This window comes from Sitophilus oryzae, unplaced genomic scaffold (assembly GCF_002938485.1).
Source record: "Sitophilus oryzae breed Bouriz unplaced genomic scaffold, Soryzae_2.0 scaffold_402_pilon_pilon, whole genome shotgun sequence".
Classification (NCBI taxonomy): domain Eukaryota; kingdom Metazoa; phylum Arthropoda; class Insecta; order Coleoptera; family Curculionidae; genus Sitophilus; species Sitophilus oryzae.
The window spans coordinates 1752356-1762030 of NW_022146977.1; the positions used below are offsets into that span (position 1 = coordinate 1752356).

Below are 9675 nucleotides of genomic sequence, written 5' to 3' on the forward strand. Positions count from 1 at the left end.
GGAGCTCGCATAGCTAACAATAGACAACAATGGGCCCAACTATAAAGAGATTATCTGAATTATGTGAGGGAGGTTACACCGTAGCGTTTGTTGAACAATCTGTTGATGATTACAGGTAAGAAAGTATCTGCTTACAGCTTCATAATTTTCTAGATTTTTAAATGTTTTGTTTTTATTTTTTAGATAAAATCATCTGCATCGAAATTGAAGTGTACAAATAAAATATATTGGATATCTTAGTAAGAAATTTTACGAAAAAAAAACGTATAAATATGTGGCAAATTTGTGAGTTATTTTGGTAAACTATAATATTTATTAATATAAGACAAAATTCTAGTTAATAATTATATTTGTATTTTTATAGTCATTAATATCAATACTAATACTTTTTTCTTTTTTGTATCAAATTTCTAGGGAATATTCATCGGAAATCTGAATCCAATTATATCTTCCTTCACCATAAAGTCAAGAAAATCTTTTAACGTTAGCGTCAATCTAGAGTTATATTTCTGTTTATTTAAAATAATAATATAATATTGTAAATAATGTACCGGGTGTTGCATCGTCGAGCGGGACATAGGAAATCCCATGTAAATTTTAATGGGGTCAATTTATTGCCTTCCCTAATTATTTTAGAGAATAATTCTATTTAGGTTTATTGAAAAGCACTAAAACCCACATTCAACAGAATAACTTTAGATATTTTTGATTAATTAAATTTTTGATTTTTGCTCGTTTACGAGTTATCGCCGATTTCTTTTTAAATATTTCTCCTTTCTTATGGCCCTGTATCTACTTATAGCACCAGTCAAGCTAAAAGATAACTGTCAAATGAAGTTGTCATTTCAGAAATTTACCTATTTAGTACTTTATTATTATTATTGAAAACCCATTCCTACATCGGAAATCTTAAAGATGTATTTATAAATATAAATTAATATGAATTAAAGTAAAATAAAGTAATCAATTACAAGGTTAATTATAGTTATTATTACAATATTCAATAACTTATTAATTTAGGGTAGAATACTATTAAATTGTTAGCACTTTAGGATTTAAGAAGATGTTTAAATATTCCTCCATCGACTGCTAGACAATAACCCAGGCGATCATAAAATTCTCTTCTTACATTCGCTAGTTGGTAAACTGAAATTCTATTGCATTCGGCAGAAATAGCATTTTTTAACTCATGTCAACTTCATTTGACAGTTATCTTTTACCTTGAAGCCCCGTTCTCAGAACTACGTCGTGTCGACAGCATGTCGACAGCGACACTGATTGACACTTCAAACGACCAATGGGAGCTGTACTAAATTTAAAATTGACAGATGTTTGAATTTTGTACAAATTTCATTGGTTCTTTTAACGTGTCGCTGGCGACAGTCGCAGTTCTGAGAACGGGGCTTTAAGCCCCGTTCTCAGAACTGCGTCGTGTCGACAGCGACACTGATTGACACTTCAAACGACCAATGGGAGCTGTACTAAATTTAAAATTGACAGCTGTTTGAATTTTGTACAAATCTCATTGGTCCTCTTGACGTGTCGCTGGCGACAGTCGCTGTTCTGAGATATCTAAAGATATTCTTTTGAATGTGGGTTTTAGTGCTCTTCAATAAACCTAAATAGAATTATTAATTTGGGAAGAAAAATTGATATGGGGATTTTAGGGGAGTAAAATTTTTGGGGCCATAAGAAGGGGATAAAATTTAAAATAAATCGGCGATAACTACCAAACGGGCTAATCAAAAATATCTAAAAGCTATTCTTTTGAATGTGGGTTTTAGGAAAGTATCAATAAAACAAAATAATTTATTTATTTTATGTCCCGAATCGACGATAACAGTTGTGGGGATTTCCGTGTTTGAAGCCCCGTTCTCAGAACTGCGACTGTCGCCAGCGACACGACAAAAGAACCAATCAGATTTGTACAAAATTCAAGCAGACTGTCAATTTCAAAATTTAGTACACAATAAATTGTTTATTTATTATTGTTTATATCGGTAGGGCTTTTTCGGGATATTTTTTAGTCTTTTAACGGATATTCAGGGGATTTTTTGAATTCAAACAGTTTTAGATTTTAGGGAGATCCCATTGGTCGTTTGAAATGTCAATCAGTGTCGCTGTTGACACGACGCAGTTCTGAGAACGGGGCTTGAGGCGCAAAGATAACATTGTTGCCAGTACATATTTGGAAGAAAAAATATAATGCTAATCATTTTAGTTTTAAAAGATTTTTCAAAAAATAGATAACTTATAAGTTCTGATGCAGAGATTTGGGATATGGAATTAATTTGGACTTGTATCTTTATTTATTTATAATAAAAAGAAATAAATACATATCAAAAATAAAATATATTGCTTATAAAATCCCATATATGTAAAACAATATTTTAAAGCTTGGATTGCACAGTATTTTCGCGCAAAGATATTATTTCTTGCCACCAGCTTGGTCTACTCATCGCATAAGGAGAGCTGAATAAGGCGGACTGCAGATGTTTGTAGACCTAAATAGTGAATAAATATTTAAAAAAATATAGACATATAAATGTTATTCTATATAACTGGAGTACGCACCTCACCATCAGACGCACCCAAAACCGAATTTATAACAAAATGGGTGGCGCAATTACATCGATCAATAAATAGCTTCATCCTTAAGATCTGAGCACAGTCTCAGTATTGAATTTTCAAGCAGAGTTACAAATTGTGGACCTGATACATATTCACCTGCGTATAGGCGACTGTCTACTTAGATAAACGCCAATAAGATAACAAATTTTGGAAATTCCGCCACCTCCATCCACTCATGATGCCCATCTCCCTGCCCTTTGTTATCGCCATTATTTTATTTCCCTTCCCGCGCCACCGCACCTCGCTATTCCACTCCCGTCAGTTCATCACAGAGTTGCCAGGTCTACCGGTTTCGTCTGTAAGCTACCGATCTACCGATTTAAAGAAAAACCCAACGATATATTCAACTGCGTCTTTAGTTTTTACAATAGAAGCACTTTTAAAAAGCTGACTTATTTGACTAAAAATTAAGCGACTGCCGCGTTGGAATCTATATAATCTGACTTTATTATTGTTTCATTAAATTTTATTTAGTAATAACAGACATACAGGTCATCGTTCTGTCTAGTTGCAGAGTTACAGAGATATTCCTAAAAATCCTTATTACTCCTTATTAGGCGCGGGATTGGCGGCATGCCCGAAGAAGTTGATATCTTTTGAAAAGATTTTATTTCATTCATCTACTAAAGTTGAACCCATATTTTCCCCCAAAAAATGTAAACAAAAACAAAATTTAAGTTAAGAAACAACCTAAATTCGGACAATATTTAGTGATTTTCCCGTCAAAAAAATTTATTAATATGAAAAAAGAGTTGAGAGTTGCTACAGCTTTACCATTGAAATGAAATTAATTTTAGATATCACTGATCAAAATTTGTACAAAGGTAAAAAGTGACTGTTACACTAATTTGTGACTGCTATCCCTACTTGTTATAGTTTTATATGTTTTTATTAATATATTAATATTATTTAATTCAATATTTTTTTTTAATATCAAATAATATACCTAGCTATTTCTAATTCTTGTTATATTTATTATATTTGTATTTTATTTGAGTGATCTATTATTACGACACATAGGAATGCTAATTTTGGACTTAAATATTATATTTTATTTCGTTTCTGTACTTTTAATTTTTGTTGAAGATCTACCGAGAATTTTGTTCTCGTATGGAATTATAATCTAACAAACCCGGCAACCCTGTTCGTCTACTCCTTATAAAGTTTTTTTCGGCCTAATTCCTTTGTCACAGCCGCGGCTTTGTGAAGCGCCGCCGCCGACCGACTGTGTCGGGGCGACTGCTAGGAAGATCGTACAGTATTGCCATTTCATAGAATTGCACTTGCTATTTTAGAAATGATATCAAAGTTTTGCATGTTACTTTTCGTTTTAGAAAGAAGTTATGTGCCTAGAGAAAACATTCGTAAAATTGTTTCGTACTTTATTTAATATTTCATTAAGTAGGCAAGATAATGGGATTAGAAGATTTAGGATTTTGACAAGCCAACATAATTTCGATTTAATTGAATGGCAACACTGTCCGTCCTGTTTCTATTTTTTCGATTCTGTTCTATTAGTAGGCGGTAGCCCCCACACAAGCGTCTTAAAGACCCGCCCGGCGCCCCTCTCGCAGGGGCTCTCTCGTCGTATCACTTCTATGATCACTTCCCCTATACGATGGTAGGGAAAAGACACTTGCACTGCAGTGTATTTTGCAGCCTTACCATCTTTTTATCGCATTGAATAACTTATTATTGCTAATATTCCTGAGCCAGTAATTGACTATATATTTAGATATATATATATATATATAAATATATATATAATATATATATATATATATATATATCTAACTAGACGCACCTCACCATCAGACGCACCCAAAACCGAATTTATAACAACATCGGGTGGCGCAATTACATCGATCAATGCAATAGCTTCATCCTTAAGATCTGAGCACAATCTCAGTATTGAATTTTCAAGCAGAGTTACAAATTGTGGACCTGATACATATTCACCTGCGTATAGGGAAGCAACATGTTTCTCCAGCGACCAAAGTCCAAAAAGAGAAAACAATTTTAAGAGAACGTTTTTAACAGATTCTTCTGAAGCCTCTTTTATTTTACTTAGGGTAACTTGCAACATAAAATGCTTAAAGGACATAATTAAATTTATTAATGTCATTATGAAATGTTACTTTAATACCAATACCTCTATAAAAGCGACCGACAAATTCTTCGCATTGAATACTTGATTCTCGTTTTTGGCCCAAAATACATCCTTACTTTTCATGCTGTTTTCCAAATTTGTATGGGTTTTTCTTAATAAATAAGCAACCAACCATTGGTAAGTGGATATAATGTCTATTGTTATTTTTTTATTAATTTTAAATATACGAGGCATGTTTTTTAAGTAAGTACCGTTTTGGAATTAAAAAAAAACGTGCAAAGATATCGCAATAATTTTATTTTTACATGAAAGCCTGTACCTTAATCTACTTTTCTACATAATTTCCGTGAATATTGAGGCACTTGTCATAACGTGGCACCAGTTTTTCAATACCCTCCTCATAAAATTCTGCCGCCTGACTGGTTAACCACTGTATCACAACTCTTTTGACTTCGTTATCGTCTTGAAGACGCTGACCGCCAAGGTGTTATTTCAAGTGCAGGAATAAATGGTAGTCACTGGGCGCCAGATCAGGGCTGTATGGAGGATGATCTAGAGTTTCCCAATTAAAAGATTTGATGAGATCTTTGGTCCGATTAGCCACATGTGGACGGGCATTGTCATGCAGCAAAACAATACCCTTACTCAACTTGCCACATCTTTTGTTTTGGATTGCACGGCGCAGATTGTTCAATGTCTCACAATAAGATGCTGCATTGATTGTCTCATTGCGAGGCAAAAACTCCACTAGCAATACTCCTTTTCTGTCCCAAAAAACTGTGCACATGATTTTCCGGGCAGAAATTGTTTGCTTAAACTTCACTGTTTTGGGTGATGATGAATGTCGCCATTCCATGGACTGTTGTTTCGATTCTGGTGTGACGTAGGCCACCCATGTTTCGTCAGCAGTAACAATTTTGTCTAAAAAATCTTCACCTTCATTGTGGTACTGCTCAAGGAAAGTCAATGCACTGCCTAAACGTTGGGTTTTGTGCAAATCCGTCAACAGAATTTCCGGTAATTCAAGTTCTCGGTCACAATGCGATACAAAACACTACGAGAAGATTGAGGAAAGTAGTCGCACAATGATGAAATTGTAAGGCGTCTGTTTTTTTCACCTTTTCGTCCACTTTCTGCACCAAATCTTCATTAACGACCGAAGGACGCCCACTCCGTTCTTCATCATGCACATTTGTGCGGCCATCTTTAAATGCTCTCACCCATTTCCTTACCATTCCATCACTCATAATGTTTTGTCCGTAAACTTCACAGATCTCACGATGAATATCGATCGGTTTTACGCCTTTAGCACTAAGAAATCGTATGACAGCCCGTACTTCACAATCGGCGGGGCTCACGATTGTCGGAGGCAACTTAAACACTCAATAAACAACGTATACAATGAAGAATCAGACTGTACTGGTGTCTGTGCATAGACAAGAGATGTAGGTAACCAGCGCGCATGCGCGGAACGCCGACCGTAGCGCTGCGACGGCGGAATCGCAAAACGGTACTTACTTAAAAAACATGCCTCGTATTACAAAAATTTATAATTAATCAGAAATACTTACTATCTGGTGAACGCATTTCTTCAATACATGTGGCAGAAAATTTATTTTTTTGTAATATATTCAAACTATCGCCTAGGAAATTTACAGATTTTAGAGGAGAAGAAATTTCCTTTTTATTTAATATTAATGGCCAGAATTTCAGTAGCCAGTTACTGGTTTGTTGAATTAAAATATGATTTTCTCCTTCATATGTTAAGTTAGCATCATTATTATTCCTAATATCTCCAATCCTGGAAGCTAAAACGATTTATACAGGGTTGTTCACCACATACGACACGGAGTATTGTAGCTAAACGATGAGATTTTTACAAATTGTAAGTTTTATTGTTTGTTTTTAACTGTATCTTGTAAAATATTTTGTATCTTGTAATATAATTGTAGCTCTAATAGTCCTTCAACGAACCCAAACCTTACAATTTGAAAAAATCTAATCGTTTAGATACAATATTACGTGTCGTATGTGGTGAACAACCCTGTATAAAATAGATATTTACTTAAAGAATTAGAACCAAATTTGAACGAACTACTCAGATATTTTTAAAATTCCTTAATTCGTTGAGAAAAAATAAAAATATGACAACGGTGTAAAAAGTTTACTTAACCCATTATCTATGACTTAATTAACCTTTGACTCTGTGCCTTTGACTTTGACAGTTTGACTTAACCTAACATATCATCTTATATATTTCTCCGGTTTCTCCCTAGCAAAAACATATTATTTTTAGTCTATTTTTGCAGTTGTTGATCATTATAGTACTTATTTTGAACAATAATGGCCTATTCTGTTGAATTGGACGATGCAACCCAATCAATAATTACTATGCAGTTATTTGAGAATGTCAAGAACACTTCCGAATTGAGGAAAAAAGCGATGTCAGGAAAATTGGAATGTTGTTTAATAAAATCTAATTTGATTTTCGATCCTTTTCAAGTAGTAGTTGCCGCTAATAAAGCCTTGACACACAAGAAAAGAACAACAAAGAGTAACTACACTGAAATCCTATTTAATTTATCCTTATCTTCAAACATAACCCAAAGTTTACAAACATTTGGAGTAGCAGACAGTGATACAAATATTTTAGTTGTGGTAATATCTAAGAAAAATGATACAGATAGTGCCAAAGAAATTTTTAGTGAAATTGACGGTGATATTCTCGATATATCTGAATTAAGTTGTATTAATGATAGGTTAGCTATTAAAAAACTATATAAAATTAGTGACGTAGAATACCATAATATTGATTTATTGGACTCAATTGTTAGTAGGATAGCAACTAAAGATTAAATAAATATATTGTTAAAATTGATATCAAACCTTTTAAGTAACCATGTCCACCACAAGCCTCTCTGCATTCCTGAATTGCTTGTTTTGCAATCCAACCAGCGACAGGCTTCGAAGCTGATGATACAGCATGTAGCTCTAAGCCTTGTTGAGCCTGTAATTCTTTATCATTACCCATAATCGCATCTATGGAAAACTGGTACAAAACTGTAATCAACCATGGAGAAAATATTCTAAGAATATAAGCAGCTGCTAGATACGGTAGTAGCCTATATTGCTGAATTTAGAATATATATATGTATTAAAAAATCTAGTTAAATATTTTATATTTTTCATACGTGCGTTTGATATTCTAATAGCGGCACTTCGGTAAGTTCATTAGGACCAAACTGCTTACGTATACCAGCATATCTGATAGCAATAGTTAATGCGTGAGTAGTATAAGCCTCACACATCCCAGTAATGTATACTCTACCCCCAGAAAGACTTCCTAAAGCAGCCCCATGTCTTTTATTAGGATCCTTATAGGGAGTAATGTATTGTCCATCTTCACTTACATCACCTAATTTGTTTAGTAAATTCTCTCGAGGTATTTCATAATTATTAAATAGTAAGAACCTTAAAAAATAATGTTTAGTATGGCAGCTACTGGGCATTTGAGGAAAGTTATTTTACCCGTTGTCAACACCATTAAGACCTATTTTTTCACCCATATCCCCAACAATTATACCAGGAAATGGCAGTAAAGATTTGGGATCTCTGATAGGAACTACAAAACAATGTAGTCCATATTTTCTTTCACCGGTTATCAATTGCGCATAAACCAAAGCATGGCTTGCTGTTTGGCCCAAACCACCAGCCCAACATTTTGCTGCTTCAAAATTCTCAGAGTGTAGAATAAAAACTTTCTTTTCTTTGTTATATGATGCAGTGGTTCTCATGCCCTTTGCATTGCTCCCATGACCTATTTCAGTCAAACAATAACAGCCTGTAATCTAGAACAGAAACCAAATAGTACTTATTTCTTTGCATAACTTCTTGAAACCTACATTTCCCATTTCTACGTCATCTAAAAAGTGGTAATGTCTTTCAGTGCCTAAGGAACGAATAGCATTGACAAATAAAGTTATCGAAACATTATATTTTATTGCTGCGGAAGGAAGAAATTGTGTGGCGATTCTATTAGAAATCGAAGGAAAAATTAAATTTCCAAGTTGATATTCCAGCGAATGCAATCTAATTGATTTATACGCAAAACACTGATGTAATGCTAATCTTCTTTCTTCATCAAACGAAATACCATGTATACTATCATGATTTTTGAATTCCTTGTATTTTTCAAGTTCATTATAAAATTCGATCTGAAATAAGTTTACTGCATATTACTTTTTCTGAACTTTATACTACTCTTACTTCATATTTTACACCTTCTTCAGTATCCAGGAATATCTTCAATTTTTTCCAATCAAATGATGCTTTTTTTCTATAAACATCCAAAGGCCCACTTTTAAAATCTTTTAATAAATCAGTCATCTTGATAAAATTATTATCCTTTAAATTTACAGTAGATATACTGTATTAAACTCAGATTAGTATATAGGTACTTGGTCTAAAGTGTTTTGTACATTTAATATTTTTAGAAAGCTAGAAGCTAATGAACTTTAATCTTTTGCGCTATTAACGCTTTCCCGTTATACAGAGTTGATGATATTGCGGAAAAAATAAAATTATATACAATCGGTGATTCTTGTTTAAACTGCGTAATTCGGGTAAATTTTAAAAGGGTTAAAGTTAAAATCGTAAAATAATAAATATAAAATTGGATGGTAGAAAGTTAAATTTTAAAGGCATGATAAAAAAAGTTTTTGTATCATCATTTGTGCGCGTTCCACAGCAAAATTCTCAGACCGCTGAGAATTTTGAATTTTGCTCAGCGACGGACCGCTGTGTGTAAAAATCATATATATTTATCCGGATGGGATAATGCCGTCTGTAAAAATCATATATGGATATTCGGATCGGATAGAATCTGATAAAAATAATTGATCTGTGGGTGAAGATATTATTTTAATCTGTGATCT

At 33.4% G+C, this 9675-nt stretch overlaps 2 protein-coding genes across 3 annotated transcripts; one reads left to right on the top strand and one right to left on the bottom strand.

Annotated features, from left to right (window-relative positions):
• Window positions 1-2336: 2336 nt before the first annotated feature.
• On the bottom strand, window positions 2337-9501 carry LOC115885617 (peroxisomal acyl-coenzyme A oxidase 3-like). Of its 2 annotated transcripts, XR_004050768.1 has the most exons (10): window positions 9008-9500; window positions 8644-8955; window positions 8270-8589; window positions 7933-8212; window positions 7628-7871; window positions 6313-6549; window positions 4784-4935; window positions 4591-4723; window positions 2575-2727; window positions 2338-2504 (listed from the first exon to the last, which is right to left on the bottom strand). XR_004050768.1 is itself a non-coding variant. In XM_030904580.1 (9 exons), the coding sequence occupies exons 1-9, from the start codon at window positions 9125-9127 to the stop codon at window positions 2391-2393; spliced, it is 2067 nt and encodes a 688-aa protein (XP_030760440.1). In that variant the 5' UTR covers window positions 9128-9501; the 3' UTR covers window positions 2337-2390. The 2 variants fall into 2 exon arrangements, 1 of the variants encoding a protein (XP_030760440.1); XM_030904580.1 differs by lacking the exon at window positions 2575-2727 and having other exon boundaries at window positions 2337-2504; window positions 4436-4723; window positions 9008-9501.
• On the top strand, window positions 6774-7621 carry LOC115885619 (EKC/KEOPS complex subunit TPRKB-like). Its single transcript, XM_030904582.1, has one exon. It carries the CDS (start codon window positions 7085-7087, stop codon window positions 7595-7597), a length of 513 nt encoding a protein of 170 aa, XP_030760442.1. The 5' UTR covers window positions 6774-7084; the 3' UTR covers window positions 7598-7621.
• Window positions 9502-9675: the final 174 nt, after the last annotated feature.